This window comes from Cavia porcellus, unplaced genomic scaffold (assembly GCF_034190915.1).
Source record: "Cavia porcellus strain 051 isolate PalLab524CR breed Dunkin Hartley unplaced genomic scaffold, mCavPor4.1 scaffold_7, whole genome shotgun sequence".
NCBI classification, from domain to species: domain Eukaryota; kingdom Metazoa; phylum Chordata; class Mammalia; order Rodentia; family Caviidae; genus Cavia; species Cavia porcellus.
The window spans coordinates 54,902,713-54,924,696 of NW_026947490.1; the positions used below are offsets into that span (position 1 = coordinate 54,902,713).

The 21,984-nt window shown below is 44.1% G+C and overlaps 1 protein-coding gene across 2 annotated transcripts in view; it reads left to right on the forward strand.

The window, feature by feature from the left end:
- Positions 1 to 21,984, forward strand: part of Mpzl1 (myelin protein zero like 1) — a 62,258-nt gene that overhangs the window by 11,274 nt on the left and 29,000 nt on the right. The window contains exon 1 of one of the 2 annotated variants that reach the window (XM_063253605.1): positions 20,357 to 20,426. The exons of the other annotated variant lie outside the window; for it this stretch is intronic. Coding sequence (XP_063109675.1) covers positions 20,372 to 20,426 — 55 coding nt within the window. The 5' untranslated portion in view covers positions 20,357 to 20,371. Of the gene's footprint in view, positions 1 to 20,356; positions 20,427 to 21,984 lie in introns of those variants that run through there. 2 annotated transcript variants of the gene reach the window in all.

The window sequence follows — 21,984 nt, forward strand, 5'->3', positions numbered from 1 at the left end:
TGACACGTCATTAAAGGCCAGCTGAGGTGTGTCAGGAGCTGTCTGTTGGACCTCTACGCTTTCCTTGCCATGGCTGGCCACTTTCTGATCTTGTTCCCTTTGCCTTTGATATGGTTCTGCTTCTCTTCTTTAGGTTCTCTGCCCACACCTCAACATTGATTTTCCTAAGGTTCTGCTCTCAGCTGGTCTCACCATGTGCTCATTTGGGTGATCCCCTCTTAGCATTCTCATTTTTATTTGTGTTGCCACACTGCCTGTCCGACAGACACAGACACTGAATAAACAGTGACTCCCACATCTCTCTGTGGTGCCCTGACCTGAAGATTCTTAGGACGTGATCATCACTCACCACAGAATACATGTTAGTCACTTTTCTTTACTGTTCTGACTCAGTACCCAACAGCAGCAAATTAAAGGAAGAAGGTTTATTGGCTCACATTTTTTTAGAGGATTCAGTTTATAGTCTGCTGGTTCCAAGGCAGGAGCACCGTGGGCGAAGGGTCTGGCGGCAAACAGCCACTCACGTCATGGTGAGCAGGAAGCAGAGAGAGAAAGGAAGATCTGGGGAGGGAGAGACACTGTCCTGAGTCACGCCCCCAGCGACCCACCTCTTCTAACCAGAGTGTGTCCTAACAGTGCATTCAGCTGTCATACCCCATAATCCAGTCCCCTTTCAAAAGCCCCGCGTGTGAGTATATCAGGCCCTTGGGGAACATCACATGTAAACCCTAACAACACATACCCCTCTGAATGTCCAGGAAAGCCTCAGCCTGGTGTCCAGGACTTCCTCCCATCTGTCTGTCTGTCTGTCTGTCTCTCTCCGGACTGCACCTCCACCTCTGTGCTACTGAATGTTGTTCTTGTGTCCTGCTGTCCCATGTACCTTTCTCTTGGTCACTTGAAGCAGAAATGTGGTGTCACCCTAGAGTCTTTCCTTCCCCCACCCCACATCCCTGGATTTAATCCGAGTCCTGCCAGTGTTTACCTTCTGTTGCCAAACCCACTGCTTCCTGTCCCTGGCCCGGAGCAAGTGCCCTCATTTACGGCAGACCCTTCCAGTGACTGCCCTAATGCTGCTCTTGCTCGCAGGCTCTCTTGTGAGTGAACTCATTGGGCCATTGCTCTACCGAGATCCCCTCTGTACCCCAGGATCTCTGGGATACAGCCGGGTCCTCAGTTTGACTAGTCCTGCCCTCGATATCCACCGTCCCCTTCCTGGAGATATGGTTTATGTTTCCCAGTGTTGTGTGTGGTAACTGTCCTGTTCTGATTATCCTTTTCCTTGCTCACCAAGAGAGACCTCTGCTTACCTTTCCCATCTCCAGTGTGATCTGTTTTGTTTTAAGCTGAGGACTGAACCTACGGTGTTTGCACTAAGCTACATCCTCAGCCCTTTTCATTTTTTTATTTTGAGACACTAAATTACCCAGTCTGGGCTGGAGCTTTTTTTGACCTCCTGCCGCAGCCTCCCCGAGTGTTGGGATTACAGGCACACCTGAATCATACCCAGCAGGTAACCTTGGGCCAGGCCAGGCCCTGCCTCTTAGGCTTCCTCGATATCACTTTATCTGAAATTATCTTTCTGTATGATTGTTTCCTCCAAATGCAGGAACTGTGTTTCTTTCATCACTGGTCTCTAGTACTTCACCTAGTTTCTAGAACATAGTGCTGGGTACACAATAGATGAACCTTGAACCCAACCCCAAAAGGGAACTAAAACATTAGAGCAGGCAGAGAATGCAAACAGGGAAGAGTGCCTTGCAGGACTGGGGATCTCTAGATCAGGTCATAATCCTCACTTTGTGGTTTCAACAAGGATTTCAGGACCACATTGCACAAGGGAGGAACCATCAAGCCAGGTTCTCCAGAGCATGGTATCAGGAAGGCGATGATGTTGGCTCATTAACTTACAGCGAGCTTTTTAAATGTTGAGAGGTCAAAGTGTTTTAAGTGCATTGTGTGTTTAGGGCACCATCTCCCAGCACCAGGATGGATCATCCTGGCGATCGCAAGGGAACTCGGGACTATCTCAGCAGATGACCTCAGCAGCTCTGCTCATCGAGCTGTGTATCCCAAAACCCTTCTCTCCCCAGTGGGAATGTGACTGCCCAATGTTAGGCCTGGCTCACTCAGCCTCGCCACTGGACAGGCCTATTGTGCGGACAGTTACACTCAGAATTTTCACTGGCCTTTTTCTGGGCTAGAGATTTGTCTGAGTAGATTAGCTGGACAGCTGACTGGTGTTGTCCACGGTTAGATGTCTTGTTTCAAAATGTATTACTCCTCTTTTCCTCTCTTTTGTTTTGTTTTTTTCCTTCCTTTCTTCCTGCTTTAACTAAACAAGGCTATGTTGGTGTCAAGGTAATAATTACACTAATTTTATATGGGAAGAACATTTATATGGAATTTATATGGAAAGACAGAGAATGTTCAAAAGTGAACGTGAAGACAGGCACCACTCCTGGGTCCTAACGATGCGATCACACAGAATGAAATGTACGCAACGACCAAAGTCTTCGTTGCTCATGGCTCACTTTGTGTTCTTGCCACTGTTCACAGCTGGAAATGCATCCCCTTTGTCTTGATGTTATTCTTCTGTGACTTTCCCACTGGAATATCCATCCCCATGGAGATCCAGGACATCCCCTGCAGACACTGCCGGCTCGTACACCTTGAACATTGGCCTGACCGCGGGAAGCAGCCCTGTGCGGGATGCTCCTGCCCCAGCCCCAGCCTCCCACTGCCGTACCCCTCAGTGTCGCCTCCCCATGGAGAAATCATCTGCACTCTGGAGGAGCTGTTCCTACGACTCTTCCCTCCCTTCTGACCCATCTTCCCTCCCTGACCCATCAGTACCAGAAAATGTGCCAGCCTTAATGTGTCAACATCCCTCTTCCGGTACCGTTTGCCCTCAGTCTGTGGAGCTCGCTTAGACTTCCCAACCCTCCCCTCTCTGCTGCTGGGTGTTCTCTCCTGCCGACCCTCTGTCCATTCTTCCATTCCTTCCCTCGGAAACCGGCTTCCCCCCAGCAATGTCCTTTCATTGTTCCCACCTAAGGGCTCCTCACTTTTGGGAAACCCAGGTCTCTTTTCCAACTCTGTTTTCTTCTGCTTGGGCATTTGTCCCTCTGTGCCCTCTCTTTGTCTGGGGATTGAACCCGTGGCCCTTCCCTGAGCTACATCCCAGCCCTTCTTATTGACTTTTTAAATTTTGAGACAGGGTTGCCCTTAATTGCCCAGGCTGGGCTGTGTTTGTGATCCTCCTACCTCAGCCTCCCAGCGTGCTGGGACTACAGGCACGTGCCACCATGCAGGACTTGTGATTGCCTCTTTTTCGATCACTTTGTACAGTACAGAAATGCTCTAGAATTTCTGATTTTAAAAACCCTCCTTCAGCTCACAGCACCTTTTGCCTTATTGCTGGGCACCGCATCTCACTAGAATTTCTCAAGAAGCGTCCACACTCTGGCATTTGCACACACCCCTCCCTCCCTCCATTCCATGGAGATGATGCCCCACCTCACCATGTCAGGGTCGCCAGAGGTCCAAGGTGCCTAAGTGGTGTCCTTCTCTGTAGCCACTTTAGGAAGCCTCTCAGCCCCTCCTCCTTATACTTGGCTTTATGACACCCACCCCTGTGGTTTTCTTTTTTTGTCCCAGCAGGCTTGGTTTGCACATCTGCCACCCTTCTACCCTGGCTGCTGCAGACTGAGGCTCCTCCACTTTATCCTGGCTCTCATCTATGTCTGAGTTGACGGCATCTACTTCTGGGTTTTTAAATGGCACCTTGGTGCCACTAACACCCACCCTGTGTGTACCGTGCAGCTGTCTCAGCCTCAGACCTGCATATCCAGGTGCCCCTTGGACTCCATTTGGTGGTTTCAAGATTTCATAGACAGGTCAAACAGCATTTCCAAAAAACGCAGGTTTCTGGCATGGTACTGCGTGTCTGTAATCCCAGCACTTGAGAGGCTGAGGCAGGAGGATCTCCAGGAGATCGAGGTCCATCTGGGCTGCAAAAACAAGTTCACGGTCAGCCTGCATTACATAGTGTGACCCTATCTCAAAAAACAAAACTTCTCCCACCTTCATCCAGTTGCTCAAGAAATCCAAGAGTTCTTCCTGATGCAGGCTTTTCCTTCATTGTCATGTCCATTCTGTGTGCTGGAAAAGCTGTCGTCCATCCTGTGTTGTCATCTATTCTCTTCCAGTCCAACTCACACCGCACTGCAATACTGTGGACCTACCACAGCGGCAGCCTCTTCCTCCTCCATCTCCTTTCCCCCTCCTCCTCCTCTTTCTCCTCTTCTTCCTCCTCCTTCTCGACCTCCTCCTCCTCCGCCTCATTCTCTTCTCATTTTAAATTTTTACTTATTCTTGGAGATAGAATCTTACTAGGTTTCCCAGGCTGGCTTTGGTTTCTTGGGCTCAATAGTCGTCTTGCCCCAGCGCCCCAAAAAACCTGGAATGACGCCATCAGAGACCACAGTAGAGATAAAGGACAAATAAACCATTAGGCTCTGTTATGGTTTGTGCCCAGCTGTCCCCCCAAAAGCCTCATGCTGTCATAGGGCTTTTTTGGAGATGATTGGATCTAGGTGTGTAGATGCTTTGGCAGTGCAATGCTGGGATTAAAGGTGGGTGATTACCAAGTAAGTCCACCCATCGGATTGGCGCTGCCTTAATCCCAGTAGACTGGACACAGTAGAAGGGTCAGAAACAGTCTGTCCCTCTCCTTCATTGCTTCTGCTGCCTTGTGGGCTCCATGAACTGTTTGTTCTCTGCCATGTGCCACCCCGCCTTGGAGCCAGCCAAGTATGGACCGAAACTTCTACAAACTGAGCCAAATAAACCTTTCTTCCCTTAACTTTGGGTGCTGGACATTTTGTATAAACAACAAGAAAACTAAGCCGGGCTCTTAATGTGTTACTCATTAAAAGCATCATTTTATTTTTCTTCTGAGAGTTGGGAGATTGAAAAGCAGGTTTTGTTTAAAAAACAAAACAAAACAAACAACCAAAAAAAGCTACGACTCCTCTGATGGGCCTACAAATGCCCAGTGGATAATGAGAAGCAAAGCAAAGTTGACCTCATTTTGTAGAGCTCTGGGCCAGCACGCAGCTCCCCCAGTCACTTGGGGAGCACTGTCCAAAACCATGCAGCAGTCAGCCAACGTTCACCTGTGGCACGTGCGTCCTTGTGTTTGCCTTTTAAGACAAAAGATGTTAACCTAGAGTTTTCTCGATATTCAATTGCAGCGTGGGCACTCGGCAGTAAACAAGTGGGTTTTGGGGGTCATGGCTGAGCTAGGCTGAACACACCCGCGCCCCTGAGCCATGGTCACCTGGGAGTGCGGGGATGAGCCTGACCCAGAAACCCTCCCGGGAGCAGTGCGATTCCTTCAGAGCTGGGGAAACCGGCGCTGAGATTGTATTGAACTGGACACCTGCCCGCCACAGTACCCATCAAGCTGCTCCCCAGTCCTGTGACTGAGCACCTCCTCCACCAGCCGGATTCCTTTCCTAGTGTCTTGCTCTCCTTCAGTAAGGGCCTGTTTGGTCTTTGCCTGATCACCAAGCTGAAGCCCCTTGTAATTTTCTCTTAGTTTCCAATTAAGGCTTTTCCCCCCACTCTGGAAAAGGGGTTGCAGGGAAGGGAGGGCAATGGGAAAAAAAGAAGATTCATGATACAACATGCATAGGTACGAATTGCCTATGATGAATGTTACCATTGTGTGTATCTAAAATGTACCAACAAAATTAATTAAAAAAAAAAAACAAACCTTTCCTCCTCCAAATCCATGCGTACCAGAAGAGTCACAGGCTGAGGCAGGAGAATCTCAAGTTTTAGCCCAGCATAGGCAGTTTTGTGATACAGCAAGACCCTGTCTCAAAGTTTAAAAAAAAATAAAAATGGGCCAGACATGTAGCTCAGTGAGAAGGCTTTGAGTTCAATCCCAAGTGTACTCCCTAAAGAAAATCCTGTACCCCTAAGAATAAATAAATAAATAGTCTTTAAAAGCAAAACCTCAGCTTCAACACCACATGGCAGATGAGACCAGTGCAGCAGGGGGTTCTGGGGCCCAGGCATGGGAGGCTGAGGAGGAGGAGTGGACTCCTGTCACCACGACGGGCCAGCTGGTCCAGGACATGAAGACCAAGTCCCTGGAAAGAATTTATCTCTTCTTCCCCATCAAAGAGTCTGAGATTATTGGCTTTTTCCTGGGCACATCGCTCAGGGGTGAAGTCCTGACGATCACACCTGTGCAGAGGTAGACTCGTGCTGGCCAGCGGACCGGGTTCAAGCCATTTGTTGCCGTTGGGATGACAACAGTCATGTTGGTCTGGGTGTAAGGTGTTCTGAGGACGTGGCTACTGCCATTCACGGGGCCGTCATCATGGGTGGTGACGCTGATGGGGAACAAGATTAGCGAGCCCTATAGGGTCCCTTGCGAGATGTGGGCTGCTGTGGCTCTGTGTTGAGTGACCTATCCCTGCCCCCAGGGGCACTGGCATCATCTCAGTCCCTGTGCCCAAGAAGCTGCTGCTGATGGCGGGTATCCATGACTGCTACGCCTCTGCCAGGGGCTGTGCTGCTGCTTTGGGCAACTTTTCTCAGGGCACCTTCGATGCCATCTCCAAGCCCTACAGCTCCCGACCCCTGAGCTCTGGAAGGTGTGTTCACAGTGTCCCTACCGGGAATTCAACGACTGTCTTGTGAAAACCCTCACTAGAGTCTCTGTTCAGAAGACTCAAGCTCCAACAGTAGCTACAACATAAGGGTTTTTACACAAGAAAACTAAAATGAATGAAATCTGTCAAAAAAAGAAAAAAGCCTCGATATTATCAGATTATTCTTGCTTTCCATAACAGCCTAATATTGCAGATATATTTATTGTTTAATTATAGGTAGATACCTTAATAATACTTCTCATGTAAAGAAGATACTTGCCAGCATTTAAAATAAGTATAGCAGGATCCCTGAAGGAATTCAGTAGAGCCTTTAGTGTGTCTTCAGTCTGCCGTGGTCAGAACAGGTACTGAGGTTTTATCTTGGCGTTAGACCGAAGTCCAGATCTGTCCCCTGGTGGGTGATGGTAGTGGTGGCTGTGGCGGTGGCAGTGAGCTGTGTTTACCAGAATTGATACAGCATGGAATTGTGAATGTGACAGAAGAACATGGGTCTCAACTCATTAGATTGGCTGGTTACTGCTGAGTTTCATTACTCAAATCAGACTTTGTGAAAACATTTTATAGAATTTTTAGCAAAAATATTTTAATCAACAAAATCCTGGCTTTGCAATAAAGCACGGTATGATAGTGGTATGATAGTGTACACTTGTAATCCTAGCACTCAGGAGGTTGAGGCAGAAGGATTGCTGTGTGTTCAAAGCCAGTCTGATCTACATAGTGAGACTCTGTCTCAAAAAGAGCAAAAAAAATTTTTTTAAAGCATGAAGATTTGAATTAAGTTGTAGTTTGGAAGTGTTTTCTGGCGTATAACTCAGTAGCTGAGTTATAATTCATGCATTTTTTCATTTACAATGTAAGATCTTCCACCCACCTTAGTTCTCTTTGTTTTTTCATTGTTTCTTCTTTCATTTTCCAGGGTTTTTTTTCCAATGGGGAAAAAAAATCTTATAGTTTAAAAATTATTTTAAATATTGCATTATTTTCTCAGCATGTTACTTGGTTTTTATGAAGTAATCAAAATTTCCCTGTTGTAAAATCCATAGAACTACAGAAATATAATAGAATAAGCTAATCATGCATCATGGTTTATATTTTCTAAGAACGGAGTAAATGATGATAAATAGACCATGAAAAATAGATTTTTTTCCTATGATCTTTTATTTTGTTCTTCATTTATACTTTATGTTTCTCATGTGAGAGAAACCATGTGCTATTTAAGCATGTGCTATTTAAGCTTGTGTGTCTTATTTACTTAACATTATGGTCGAAAGGTGCATCCATTTCCCTACAAATGCCTCATGCATCCTTCTTTATGGCAGCGTTGTGCTCCATTGTGTGTGAACACTGTTTTCTTTATCCATTCGTTTGTTGATGGACTTATAGGCTACTTCCAGGATTTGGTTGCTAATGAGTTGTACTTCTATAAACATAAGTATATACATGTGGGACTGTAATATGATGTCTTTAACTCTTACGTAGAAGCATACCTAGTAGGGGAGCCCGTGAGTCAAATGGAATTTCCTGTTTCAGGGTTTTGAGGAATCTACATGCTGATCTCTATAACGGTTGTGCTAGCTCACGTTCCCACCTGTAAGGAAGAAGAGTTCCTGCCCCTACCCCCAGCCTCACCAGCACTTGTTCTTGTTTGATTTCTTTCAGGAATAGGCTGGAATCTCAGTGTTTTAACTAGCGTCTCTAATGGCCAGAGATGGTGTGGGATTTTTTTTTCATGTGTTTATTGACCCTTTGTACTTACTCTGAAAAGTTTCTGTGCATTTCAGTTGCCTGTTTTTTGACTGTGTCTTTCACTGGAGGAGTCTTTCTCTGTTTTTTTCTTTTTTGAGTTTGTTATATTTTCTGGATGTTAGTCCTCTGTGTGAGGAGTAGCTGGCAAAATTTTTGCCCCATTCTGCAGGCCATCTTTTCCTTCTGTTGATCTTCCTTTGCTGTGCTGAACCTTTTTAATTTGATGTGATCCCTTTTGTTGATTGTTAACGCTTGTGCAGTTGGGATTCTATTCAGAAAGCCCTTGCCTGCACCTGAATTGTGTATTTTATGTTCCACCAGATTATTTCTACTTTTATATTTGGATTTGACCCATTTTGACTTTAGCTTAGTACTTGGTGAGAGGGTTAGATTTAAATTCGACCTTCTTCCTATGGATAGCAGTTTTCCCAGCACCATTTGTTAAAGAGGCTACTTTTTGCTCTAGCTGGCATAAGTTTTTGGCCTCCTTTTCAAAGATCAGGAAGCCGAATGTGCTTGACTGTTTAGCCAATGCCGTGCTGTTCCTATCACTTTAGCTCGGTCGGATAATGTGAAGTCAAGAACTGTGATTCCTTGTACCTTGCTCTTGTCACTTAGGATAACTTTTGCTATTTTAGGTCTCTTCTGGTTCTATGTGATTTTTTTCCATATGAATTTTAAGATTGTTTTCTCTAGTCCTGTGAGGAATGCAGTTGGCGTTTTGATTGGAATTGTGCTCAGTCTGTGTATCAGTTTTGACGGTGTGGTCATTGTCACCGTGTTCGTCCTGCCCATCCAGGAGCAGGGCTAGCCTTCCATTCTCTGCTGTCCTCTTTGATCTCCTTTTTCGGGAGTAGCATCGTAGTTTTCTTTGTAGAGCTCTTTCACTTCCTTAGGTTAATTCCTAGATACCTAGGTTTTCTTGATGCTGTTGTGAAAGTATCATTTCTGTAATTTTTTTCTTGGTGAGTTTGTGGTTTGTATACAGTAACGGTATGATTTTCATATGTTGACTTTTCATCCTGGCACACTACTGAATTTGGTTATTAATTCCGGGAGTCTCTTGGTGGAATTTTTTGGGTCCTCTGTGTTTGTAGTCATGCCATTTGTGACTAATGATAATTTGACTTCTTCCTCCCATTTTTTTTCCTCTTGCCTGACTGATCTGGTTGATACTTCGAGAATACTGAATAGTGATGATAGATATCCTTTCCCTTACTCTTAACTTCAGAGAAAAAGCTTTCAGCCTCTCATGTAATACTGTGTGGACCACTGTTTTGTCATAAGTGGCTTTTATCAGATTGCACTAAGGTCTTCTGTGTGTATTTTCTTAGGGTCTTTAATCATGAATGGATGTTGGGCCTTGTCAAAGACTTTTTCTGCATCTGTTGAGATAATCATGTGACTTTTGTCCTCCTTCTGATTATGTGATGTGTTACCTTTATTTATTTGAGTATGCTGAGCCATTCCTGCACCCCTGGGATAAAGCCTACTTGGTCACAATGCTTGATCTTTTGATGATTTCTTGTATTCTGTTTGCCAGTATCTTGTGTCAGAGTTCACTGGAGAGATGGCCTGTAGTTGTCTCTGGTTTTAGAATCAGGGTATTGCTAGTTTCCAAGAGTGACTTTGAAAATACCTCATGGCCTTTTTTCATTTAATGAGCCTGAGAACTATTGGCATTAGACTTCCCTAAATTTGCTTTATTTAGTTATTTAGTTATTTACTGGTCTTTTTGACACAGGGTTTCATCCTGCCATTTAGTCTGGCCTTGAATTCCTTTGTAGCCCAGGATGATCTTGAACTCGCAGCAATCCTCTCTCTGCCTCAGCCTCCAAGTGCTGGGACCACAGGTGTGCGCCACCACACCAAGCTTTCCCTGACTTTCTTGTAGAATTTGACAGTGACTCTACTGGGACTTGGGCTCTTCTAAGTTGGTAAGGTTTTTGTTGTTGTGTTATTGTTGTTTTACGTCTTTGCCTGATACTGGATTGTGCAGTTTTTATATCTTCTTGGCTTAGTTTTGGTAGTTCGTATGTATCTAGGAATTTGTATCTATCCATTCTTCTCAACTCTCTATTAGAATAAATGTTTTGGAAGTAGTTACTAATCATCATCTGGATTTTGGCAGAGTGTTGTGATGTTTTCTTTTTTTTTTTTTTAAAGAAGGAGATTTATTTCAAGATAGAGAAAAAACAGAGAGAGATGATAGATAGCTACTGTAGATGAACAGGGAGCATTTGAAAGTGAAGTACTCTTTTTGTTTTTAATTACATCAATTTGAGTCTTTTCTCTCTTTTGGGGGATAAGATTGGCTAGGGTTTGTCTGTTTTGTTTATTCTTCCGAAGAACCAACCCTTTGATTTATTGATTCCTTGTATTTTTTATTCTGAATATCACTGATCTCTGCTCTGATCTTTACAATTGCCTTCATTGTACTGTCTTGGGATTTGGATTATTCTTGTTTTTTAGGACCCTAACGTGCATCATTAGGTTACTGATTTGGGCTTGCTCTGTTTTTCTGATGTGAGCATTCACAGCTATGAACGTCCCTCATAGGACAGTTTCATCACGTTCCATGGGTCCGGGTGTGTGGTACTGGCATGATCCTTTGATTCTAGGAGCTAATTTCCTCCTTAATTTTTTTCAGTGACCTATTGATTATTCAAAAAGGCTTTGATTAATTTCCATGTGTTTGCATAATTTCTGTGATTTGCCGTTTTCAGTTTCATTGCACTGTAATCTGGTAATATGCACGGAATAATTTTAGTTCTTTTTCAGCCTCTAATTTTTGCTGTTTGGCTTCCAGTCTTCCCTTTTGGTGCATGTTTTCCAGAGCACATGGCCTGCAGAGAATTAATGTTCTCCCCGCCAGGATGCACAGCAGCAGGGGCACACATTCAGGAACCTCCTGACTCACAGTGGTGGAGCAGATGGACCAGTCACAGGCTTACTCCCTGTGAAGTCTGCCTCTCTTAGACGCGTACTGGAGGAGAGGCAGCTGAAAGATCTCAGCTGATCTGGTCAGATCAGGGCTGATTTGCTGTCTCTGTTTTTGCAGCAGCCGGTCTGAACAGACTGCTTTACTCTTTGATCTGTCAAGGACACAGATCTTTGTTTGCCGATCAATACAGACCACAGTGAGAGAAGACGTGACTGGAAACAGTTTTTTCCAGACAGCTTTTATCAGGAGCCAGCGGAGGGAAGAGATAATCGTAAAAGATGTGTGTTCCTCGTCTTGAGCTGCTCCTCGCTTTGCTGTTAGTATTGTAGTACTTGGACCTTCAGGCTCTGGCTTCTTACAGAGCTGCTTCCTTTGGCATCATGCTGGGTTAGCACGTCAGCATTTTTGTAAAGGATTGTTGGGAGAGCCTGCTAATAAAACTCATTGTTGGCTCTGCTTTAGGGTATTTTTGGGGACGTTCCCTTTGCGTCACTCAGGATGCTGTGTGTGAAGCGTACATGTGACACGTTTCTCCTAGAGACAGGCTGGGAAAACTTCATGATAGCCAGACTTTAGCTTCCTGCATGTCCAGGCTCTGTTTCTCTACACCTGATACTGGTCTTTTATTTTAATTTGTACTTTGCTGATCTCATAGTTTACATGTTATTTTTATTTACAGTAAGCGGTGTCAACTCCTCCATACCCTGGACAGGGTATAAATAAGAGTAAAGATGCCTCAGGAGTCACGTTAACCTGTTTCAGACTTGGCCCTGCCTCTCTGCACTCCTACTTTTAGAATGGCTTAGAACGCTTTCCAGGAGAGCAGATCCTGGCAAGGTGGCTTGGCAGCCTTCATGTCCTCTACTGTGGCGCACTGCTTGCTCTCTGGTCCTGAAGGTAGCCAGTCCCCACATTACTGAGTATGGCTGAGTATTACAGCTCTTTGAGAACAACCATGCCTGCAGCTGGTTAGAGCGCACTGGGAGAGAGAACTGATACACATGGAGTAATGGGAACAGTCTTGTTGGACTCCTTACGAATATAATAATTGTTCAGAGAAAGAAGCAGGTAGTGTTTTCTTTGTCCCGAAGTACTGTGTTGCACAAATACACCTAAATGTTCTTGCAACTTTTTGTTCACTTATGCAATGTGAATGGAGCTTACACTGGGCCAGGTACTTTTCTAAGCTCTTTGCAAATATTAGTTTATGCAATCTTGCAGTAACCCTATGAGGGAAGTATTATAGGCTATTTCTTGTCTGAAATGCTTAGGACTAAGAGTGTTTCATATTTTTTTTTTCGATTTTGGAATATTTACATATGCAAAATAAGTATATTTCTAAGGGATTTTTTCCTCCATATTTTGAAATATTTGCATATGCAAAATAAGGTATCTTGGGGATGGGATGCAAGTCTGGACACAAGATTCATTTATGTATTTATGTCCCCCCCCCCTTTTTTTGAGAGAGAGAAGGGCCCTCACTATGTAGTGCATCTTAGCCTTAAACTCACTATGTAGCCCAGCCTGTCTTTGAACTCATGGTGAGCTCCCACCTCAGGGTCCCCATTACTGGGATTACACGGGTGCACTACCATGCCAGGCTTTATTTATGTTGCAGGTACGCTTTATAGCTATAGCTTGAAGGTAATTTTATATTGTATTTTTAGTGGGCCTATGTTTGCAACCTGTCCCATGAGGTCGAGTGTGAAATTTTCCACTTATGATGGCATGTTGGTGCTCAGAAAGTTTGGATTTTGGAGCATTTCCATTCTTGCATTTGGGCTACTCAATTTGTACTAGAATAAATTTACAGTAGGAGAAACTGAGGCAAGGAGGAATTTTTGTCCGTAATTACACATCATTCTTTATGATTTCAATGGGTTATAGATTTTCAGAGTTGCAAGCTGGTCGCAGAGGTAGTTTTTCAGGAAAAATTTCTAGATATCTTATTAAAAATCTTAACTTCTTAGGGAGATTATTTTGATGTGTGAAACAAATAATATTCATTAACAAGCTTATTAATATAAAGTCCAAGATCCTCCCGGTGGTAGTTTGCCCACTTCCTGCCTTTAAGTTCACATCTAGACATTAATAAGCGGTGTTGCCCCTGGGCATTATGAGATTTCTGTAGTCCCAATGCCTCAGGAGACTGAGGCAGGAGGATTCCATGAGCCCAAGAGTTCCAGGCTTAAGAATGTAGTGAGACCCCACTGCTTTAAAAAAGTTATTATCGTGAACCCTTTCGAAGAGTGATTACTTTTATGTACTTGTTTCATTAAATTTATTTCTGTTAATATTGAGAATAAGATCAAGACAGTAATATTTGTTACTATCAGTCCCTAAATAGGTCATGTGCTTTCTACATTGCAGTGAGATGCATTCTCCTCTCCTTTTCCACGGCAAAATGTAGTGCAGGGTGGTAATGCTTCACCTGCAGAGACGGGAAGGTGTCACCTGCCCAGCCAGGAAGGTGTGAGGTAGGACTTTGCCTCTGAGAGGTATCTTCAGGCCAGGGCTTGCTTTCTACTTCCCATCTGTGCTTCGGAGAATCACTGGAGAAAGCACCAAACTGTTTCCAAAAGCCTCCTTCGTTTTACTTCCCATCATCCTATGGAATCTTTTTATTTTTATTGTTTTTAAGAGAATAAAACCAAACAAAGTAAAACAGAGTAAAGGTAATCAAAACAAAACAGCAAAAGTGTACAGAACTTCAAAACACGATAGTAGGAAATCAGCAATGGCTGCCATAATGTCTCTTGTTGTCTTCAAAATAACTGTCCATACCATCAGGCATAATAAAATCAATAGAACAGAATAAGACCAATCGAAACAAGACAATGATACAGGACTTTAAAACAGAAAAATAGAGAATTAACAGTGGCTACCACCTTCCCTTTTTAGACATTTCCTCCCCTTATCTTTCACAGTATCTACAGTACATGTGGGATCTCACTAACTCCTTCAATTTTTTATACTAGGTAGACAATGCAATGTTCACCTAAGTGAGTCCGAACCATTTCACCCAAGAGCATAATCGCACATTGCATCCATTTACCCACCAGGGACTTTTGATTATCCTTCTTTATAGCTGAGTCAATTTCTACTGTATCTCTCTGTAGAATGTCCTTGACTACTTTTTGCAGGGTTGGTTTGGTGGTTATGAATTCCTTCAGTTGTTCTTTGGCATGGAAATATCTTATCTCCATCAATTTGGAAAGAGTTTTTCAGGGTACATCAGTCTGGGTTGGAAGTTTTTTTCTTTCAGGATTTCAAATACTTCACTGCAAACTCTTAGTAATTTGATGGTTTGTGTTGATTAGTCTGCTGTGATTCTGACTGGTTTTCCTTACAGGTGATTTATTTCTTTTTTCTAACAGCTTTTAACATTCTGTTCTTTTGCTGACGCCTGTTATTCTTAAATTATTTTTCTTTGCGTCAGCTTGCAGCTGTTGATTTACTTCCTGGTTGCTTGTTATTTTTTTTTTTCCTTGTTATTTTTAAGAGCTCTTTCCTTTCCTGATTGCTAGCTGCACACCTGTCTTCAAGGTCTGAAAATCTATCTTCAGTTTCTTTCAAGCGGTTTTGCTAGTTTTCAATGGAGTTTTTAATTTCCTGGATATCTTTTGGTGTCTATTTCATGCATCCCAGTTCTTCTCTGTATTGTTCATTCAAAGCTTCCCTCATTCTCCTATGCTCCTTTTTTCTCCCTGTGTTTTCTTTAGATGCGTTCAGCAATTCTTCTGTTTGTCGTTTCTTCTATCCGAGATATTATTCTGATCTGATTTCTTTTACAACCTCATGAAGTAGTTTCTGTACTTCAGTTGCCGTCACCCCAGAAATTTCAGGTGTGTGACTTCTGCTTTCTGCTATGACCATGTCTCTTGGACTTGTTTGGGCTAGAGGCCGAGAGTACTTTCTTCTCCTCTTCCTTCTCCTCCTCCTCCCTCCTCCTCCTTCACTTTCTTCCTTCTCCCTCCTCCTCCTTTTCCTCCTCCTCCTTCTTCTTGACATTCTCCTGGGTTCCTCCAGACAAGCAAGTTGTGGTGTCTGCTGCTGTCACATTAGCTGCCTGTCCACAGTGTGGGGGGATGTGTCAGGCACTTGGGTTTCTCCTAACCCAGGTTCCCCAGGAGGCAGTGGGGCTCTAGGCACTTGTGGCTTCTCCAAAGTGTGGCTGGCTGGTTCTCCTGGCTCCCACTGGCTACCCCCAGAGTCCCCATGGCAGCTGGCATGCGCGGGGGCTGGGCTGGCTGCCCACGGAGAGTCCTGATGACAACTCTGTCCTGTAGAATCTAGTTTCTCTAAGTCATCTCCAACCCGCCGACCCCACCCCAGTAATGAGGATTGAGCCCTGTGCCTCACACTGAGCCACATCACAGCCCTTTTTTATTTTCTAAGACAAGGTCTTGCTCAATCACTGAACTGCCCAGGCTGGGCTTGAACTCACAGCCCTCCTGGCTGGGCTCCTACGGTGCTGAGACTGCAAGATTGAGCCACAGCTGTCTTTTTCTCATTGTGCATTTCATACACATTCCTCTGATAGCTAGTAGTGTTATCTTTTGGGTGCTAATTAGGTATTTGTTTGTTTGTATGTCTTCAAATCCTTTGCTTTTTTTTTTTTTTTTTTTTTTTAAGTTATATGGCTCTGGGGATTGAACCCACAGCCTTTGTACTAGCTACATCCCAAACCTTTTTTTCCACTTTTTATTTTGAGATAGGATCACAGTCACCAACTTACCCAAAGTGAGCTCAGACTTGTGATCCTCCTCTCTCAGCCTTCCAGAGGGTCAGGATTACAGTGTGTGCCACCATGCATGGCCTTTGCCTTTAAGAGCTTCTCAGAGCTCTTTATGTGTTTGGTAAAATCCCTTCTCAGAGATGTGATTTGCCAGTTTTCTCCCATTCTGTGTGTGGTCCTCTCAATGCTTTGGTTGTTTGAAACACCTATACATATATTTTTTAATTTTATTTTTTTGTACTGGGAATTATTTTCCCAAATTTTTTTCTTTTGTGCTCATCCTTATGTTGTCCTAAGAAACCACTGCTTAATGCAAGGTCAGATTTTCTCCTCATGTTTTCTAACAGTTTTATGGTGGTAGCTGTTACATTCAAATCTATGATCCATTTGAATTAATTTTTATTTACATTGCATTTTGTTTTTTTCAGTTAGCAATCTATCTTACAGTACACTTCATACCAGAACTAAAAAATTTCCCTATCCTTTCTTCTGTTGCTCTAGTATCCCTGAAGTGGATGTACCACAGCTTCCTGAGGTGCGCACCCCATGATGGAAATATACATAAATGTTTGGATTTGGAAATAATTACAAAATGTCAGTGTAGCTTGAAAAGGTTCACTCAATATTTCTTGTTAATTTCATCAAGTCATTTTCAACCACTTGATGGTTCTAGGTAATTCTTTCAATCCAGAGACTTTAAAATCCAGTCCTCTGTGAAGAATGACCCTAGGAATGCCAGAAATTTTATTCTATTAAACATTTACAGAGTCAGAAAGCAGATTTGATTATATGAAACTATCCGGAAAAATACTTTTGAGTGAACAAGTTACTTCAAAAATTTCCTTGGCATTCTATAAGGTATGTCCTGTTAGATGCCTTGGTGTTCTTTTACTCTTTGTTGTGGGTTCTCTTTTTGTGTATAAATCAAAGTCAGTGATAATATAAGCTGAGCAATACAGCCAACTGGTAAGCCATAAAATATCTGTCCATGAAACATGTGGGTTTCTATGTTTAAACTTGTAGGAAATCTCGAAGTACACCAACACTTTACTGATCTTCAGAAGTATATTTGGCCACTTGAAAGTAAACCAAAAAGGTCAACAGGAAGCTAAGATTGATGTAACAACAGTCCTCCAAATACCAACTTTTCCTTGTGACGCAGCTCTTCGCTAAGAGACTATTTACTCTTCTTTTATGTACTTGTGTAACACACACACACACACACACACACACACACACACACACTTTGGGAATGCCCACGTCCTTGTGTGTTCTTTGTGATTCAGAAATCTCCTGTCCTCTAAGTTACTTTCTCTTTCTGGGCTAGAGCTTTTCATTTATGAGAGCTTTTCATTCATGAGCTGGAGGAGTTTCCAAGCCTGCAATAGATTCCAGCCCGGAATTGGGAAAAGGCATAGTCGGACTGGGTTGAGGCAGATTAGTCAGCAGTGGCCGCTGACCTGATCAGAGTGCAGCAGATTTGAAGAAAGTTGAAAATATTTACAGCAGTTCAAAGTTTGCGTGGCTGGGATATCTACATGCAGCAAAAAGCTCTGTATATCTGTGTCACCCCATAGTGTCAATCGGTTATGTTATATTCCCAATGCCCATTCATGTCCCAAGTTACCAGATACCCGTTACGGGAAATACTGTTTCAGTGGATGTAATTTCAGACTTACAGAAACTTTGCAAAAGAATGCAAAGAATACCCTCTGCCCTTCACCCCACTCCTCATGTGTTTACACTTTGCTACATCCCCTCTCTCCTGCTCAGCAGCAGAAATGCTGCTTCCTTCTCCCTAAATACTTGAACGTGCATTTCCTAGACACTCAGGGCTTTGTCTTACCTAACGACACCACCCTTACTAAAGTCAGGAAGTGACTGCTGAAGCAGTCCTATTGTTTAATGTACAGACTATTCAGGAGTTGCGCATTGTCCTAATAATATCCCTTATAGCAGAAGAAAATCCCGAATCCTGTGTTTAACTCCATTGTCGTGGCTCTTTGGTCATTTTTAGTTCATAGCTCTTTCTCTTTTTCTTTTAAAACTTTACGTTAATATTTTTACATGTATAGTATGTAGAGCAAATTACATACTAAATGGCCCTTCCCCTGGCTTGCCGGATGACTCTATAGCTTGTTAGGAGTACCAGAGACGAGGTGTTCTGTCTTCAGGGCAGGGTACGAGAGATACAAGAATGAGTGATGTGGGCTGCTGACGTTTGAGTGACAAACTGTTCTCCTTCATGATCAATAACAGTCTGCTGGGCAATGTTTTGAAACCACATAAATGTCTTATTTTTCCTCAAATGCATTTAACTGTTTGGTCTTTTTAGGAAGACAGAAGAAAACACTAAAATGTTTTAGTAAGACTCCCATCCAAATGCTTGTGGCATTAAAAATATAACTTCAGGGAGCATAAAGCAGTCCCTTTGTAAGTAGCATATAGAGTTCCTTATTACTCATTATTTCAAAGTAATTAGACATATGCAATACTTATGTTTTATTAATATCCCTCACATACTAATGGTAGCATACAGCGTCTATGTGTAAAAATAATTTGATTTGTTAGTAATATTGTTTTCATTTTGGTTTGGTTTGAGTTTGTTGAGGTGGGGTCTCCTAATGTGTAACAGATTGGCCTTGACCTCACTGTGTAGCTGGCTGGTCCTGAACTCAGGGTGATCCTCCTGCCTCGGCCTTTCAAGCACTGGGATTACAGGCATGTGCCACCACACCTCGCTTATCTCATATTTTTCTGTCCCTGCCAAATATCTCTTCCAGTCTGACTTGATTCTTTTCAACATGAAAGCATTCTTTGACCTCTTCATGTTTCAAGCTTTGACTTGAACTCCTACAAACAGTCTGTTTGTTACTTTAAGGAGAGGACTGAATAGGTATTTGTAAGATGGTTTAAATGATAAATTATGTACACACCAGGTGGCCGCTGGTCCCTGGTGCAAAGGCCACTATTCTGTGGCCTGCAGTGTGCCCTGACCATCCTGCGTGACCGGAGCCCTTTTTACAGGTCCTTGTGTGTGTCTGTATGCCCATATATAGTAGCGAATGAGACTGCATTCTCTGAAGAGCTGGCGCTTATTAGCTACTCAGCACATGAGCTGTTTTATTGACGTTGCCTGTTTTATTCTGATAAAGTTCATATCACAACAGGAAAGGGGACAGATGTTTCCATTCCTCCCTCCTGTTCCACTTCCTGTCCAAGTATGAGCATTTACACTTTGAACTTTTCCTGGAAGTGATAAATTGGTGCTGCTTCACCCTGCTCCTTTGCCAGCCTTTTCTAGCAATCAGGGAGTCCTTGACTAGGGTTCCAGATCATGTCAGAGCAGGATGCTTGTATTTTAGTTATGGTGCAGAGGGCTTACATGTTTTATTAACAATAACTTCATATTACAAGGATCATAAAAAGTCACCAGTTATCCATCTGCTTTCTCCATTCTTTGAGAGCTTTCTGATCACACAGAAGTATCCTTATTGGACACACAGGCCCGGTAAGATGTTGTCCCCCCCTTCAAAGATTTGGGAGCCTGATAGGGTGGCTCCAGTTACCCCAGCTCCAGGACTCCCTGGGGATGACTTGTCTCTCCCTGGGGATGTTGTCTTTCCCTGGGGATGGGGTGGCACTTCTGGAGACTGCAGCGAAAGTGGTATATAAGAAATAGCAAAGGTGGGGTGGAAGGCGAGGTGTCCAGTCAGGGAAGCCTTTGCCATGGTCAGCTTGGGCAGACACAGAGGCAGCCCAGAGGTGGGGGCAGTATACTAGCAGGTGCCGACTCACAGCTGGGTCTGGCCTTACCGAAGGCAGGGCAGGGACGTTGCTCTGACAAGCCCGGTGTACCAGGCTGAGCACCGCAGACTTTGTGACACGAGGCAGCAGCTCCTAACCTGGGTTTCAGGTAAGGAACTGGCATAAACACATTTGCACACAGTCGAGACCGAATGACAAACCCTGCCCTAAAGATCACAAGGCAATGTGTAGACACAGTTCTGCCAGCACCGTGGCACTAAGAAAGATGAAGTGTTTCTTCCTTGTTTTATTCACTTCCCTCTGGGTGTTAGGCTGTGGGTGCCTGTCTGTGTCACTCTGGGCACATACGGGCGGCAGACTCTGTCTTTACATCCCTAGAGTCACCATGAACTAGACTGCTCAAAACCAAGAGAGCGGGGCGGCCAGCTGCCTTTGACAGACTGCTTGGAGGTCTGAGTCCTGTGCTTTGGAGCTCTCAGATGCATGGCCCCCTTTCGTTGGTTTCCAGAGGACACTTCTAATGTTGATTCAGAAGAAGGTAGGCCACTGCCCTGGTCAGGTTAAAAAAATCAGGCCATGGGTATTCCTTAATTTGTTTGCCTACCTGCCCTCCATCAGATGCCCCTGAGACCTGGCTCATCTGCTTCCGGTTTCTCATACTACCTCGTAGCACAGCATCAAAAAGGGAGTGCTAGCATGTCGCTGGGGTGGGGGAGAAGGGCAGGGGCCACACCCAATACCTATTTTAAGGCTCTCCCAGCCCCACTCCAGGGAGCAAACCCAGGGCTTCCTCTATGTGCTGCCGAAGCCAGACAACCCAGGGCTTCATGCCTGTGAGGTAAAGTGCTTGACCACTGAGCTATACCCAGCCCCACTACTTTTTAAAACTATGCTCAGTCTGGCCTTGGGATCACTTTGTTGCCCAGGGTGGTCTTGAGCCTGCAACAAACCGCCTGCCTCAGCCTCTCAGCTGGGACTACAAGAGTGCACCACCACGCCCAGCTCAGAATTTTTATGTTTAGAGCAAGTGTCCAGCCAAATCGAAAGAGAAGTATGGAGATTTTCCACAGCGCCCCTGCCCCCACACAGCCACAGCGCCCCTGCAGATGGAGCGTTTGCCAGAGCTGTGTGGGTCCATCGTTGGCACCTAGAGCTCCAGGAGTACATTGGGCTTCACTCTGAGTGTTGTACATCTTACAAGTTTGAACAAACGTGTCATCACATACCGCCCTTCAGAGTATTTATAGGGAAGTTCCAGCATTTTTTCAGTAGTTTCCATAGCCACCAATATTTTTAAAATTTCTTAAATTTTTGCCGTATTTTGGAGGTGAGGGAAACCTTTATTGCCGTTGACCCTGGGCACCTCCTTTGCCATCACTGGTTCTTGTGTTACAGTGATACTTTTTTTGTCTTGGTCTTTTCTGGTTAAATTTTGGTTCTGATATCTTCTAATGTAGCTATATACTTCTGTAGGATCTGAGGGTTGAGAGATTTAAAGTACAGTGGTCTTTGGCCTAAGAAAAACTTCAGGATGAGATTTCGGCCCTGAGCATGTGTACATTGTAAGCGTTTGTCACCTATTACATTGTCCCTAGAGCTTTCTTCCAGTCTTTTTGTGAAGCACTGCGGTCTGCTGTCATCTGTCAGAAGTGAAATGATCTGATTTCTTACCCGGAGTTTTTCTGTCCTCTCCCTGCCTCCCCACCCCATGTGCTAAGAACTGAGGAAGCCTCTGGGTGTTCGCGGAGGATGCTCAGCTCAGGCTGTGGACAGCCCCGTGTTACTGTCGTCTGCTTGCTTGTGACATCTGGGCAGGCGCACCCTGTGCATCTAGGGCAGCAGTGGCTCTGCCGCTGCACTGTGGGTGTTTGTTGTCTCCACTGGGCTCTTAGTATATTAGGTGGAGGCTGAGTCCCAGCATGTGCTCCGAGGGATGAATGGGTGATTGAAAAATCAGTCGCAAGAGAAAGACAGAGATGAACAGAATGTACATAGAGCAGGGCAGAGAAGAAACACCAGGGCTTCACAGAGTCAAGTGATTAGCTCAGTGACTGGCTTGATTCAGGACCTTTTGAGCATTTCTCATTCCAGAGACA